The sequence below is a fragment of the Marmota marmota genome, unplaced genomic scaffold, assembly GCF_001458135.2.
Source record: "Marmota marmota marmota unplaced genomic scaffold, marMar, whole genome shotgun sequence".
NCBI lineage: Eukaryota > Metazoa > Chordata > Mammalia > Rodentia > Sciuridae > Marmota > Marmota marmota.
In genome coordinates this window covers 26897413-26898270 of record NW_026000005.1, presented here as the reverse complement: position 1 = coordinate 26898270, position 858 = coordinate 26897413, and the positions used below count along the sequence as shown (strand labels likewise).

At 39.7% G+C, this 858-nt stretch overlaps 1 protein-coding gene across 2 annotated transcripts in view; it reads left to right on the top strand.

Annotated features, from left to right (window-relative positions):
• The window catches only part of LOC107138471 (gamma-crystallin C), a 1816-nt gene extending 958 nt beyond the window's left edge, over positions 1 to 858 (top strand). Inside the window, exon 3 of one of the 2 annotated variants that reach the window (XM_015481065.2) lies at positions 526 to 858. In XM_015481065.2, coding sequence (XP_015336551.1) covers positions 526 to 798 — 273 coding nt within the window. In that variant the 3' untranslated portion in view covers positions 799 to 858. The remainder of the gene's footprint in view (positions 1 to 525) is intronic. The other variant, XM_015481066.2, reaches the window with a different exon arrangement.

Sequence of the window (858 nt, the reverse complement as noted above, 5' to 3'; positions counted from 1 at the left end):
AAAAAAAAAAAAAAAAAAAAAAAAAAAAAAGATAGGTTATGGAAAGGTAGTATCCAAGTTTGGAAAAGTCTTTTAATTTGGAAGTGACTATTTAAACCAAAGTTTCATTGAATTACATTTTTAAAATCTTAAATCTGCTGTTAAGTTTATATGTGTATTAATTGGAAGCTATTATTCTTATTAAGAGAATACTGGTCAAAATAGACTATTTGTTTTTACCCAAAATACAGGTTTAAGCTAACACAGGGAGTTAGTAATCAAGATATTTGAGTTTGTAATCAATTCTCAGAGTCTGCACCTCTTTAAAATCCCATCTCCTAGATTAGAAAGAAAGAAACTAAGCATATGAATATTTGCTAAATGATAGCAGAAAACTTCCATGTACAGCCCTCACAGCAGTTTTGGAGTCTCAGATTCTATATTCACAACCACAACACCCCAGCCTCCAGATTCATGTAGTGTTTGGATGAATTGTGGAAGAGACTCACTTGCTTTTTCCCATTCTTCTTTTTGTAGGTGGAACAGGCAGGCTCCCACCGGATGCGGCTCTATGAGAGGGAAGACCACAAGGGCCTCATGATGGAGCTAACCGAGGACTGCTGCTGCATCCAGGACCGTTTCCACCTCAGTGAGGTTCGCTCCCTCCACGTGCTGGAGGGCTGCTGGGTCCTCTATGAAATGCCCAACTACAGGGGACGGCAGTATCTACTGCGGCCCCAAGAGTACAGGCGCTACCAGGACTGGGGAGCCGTGGACGCTAAGGCAGGCTCTTTGAGAAGGGTGGTGGATTTATACTAAAATAGGTTAACATCTCCATTTTCTCATTTTGGAACCTAATAAAGTATTTTTATGTATTGT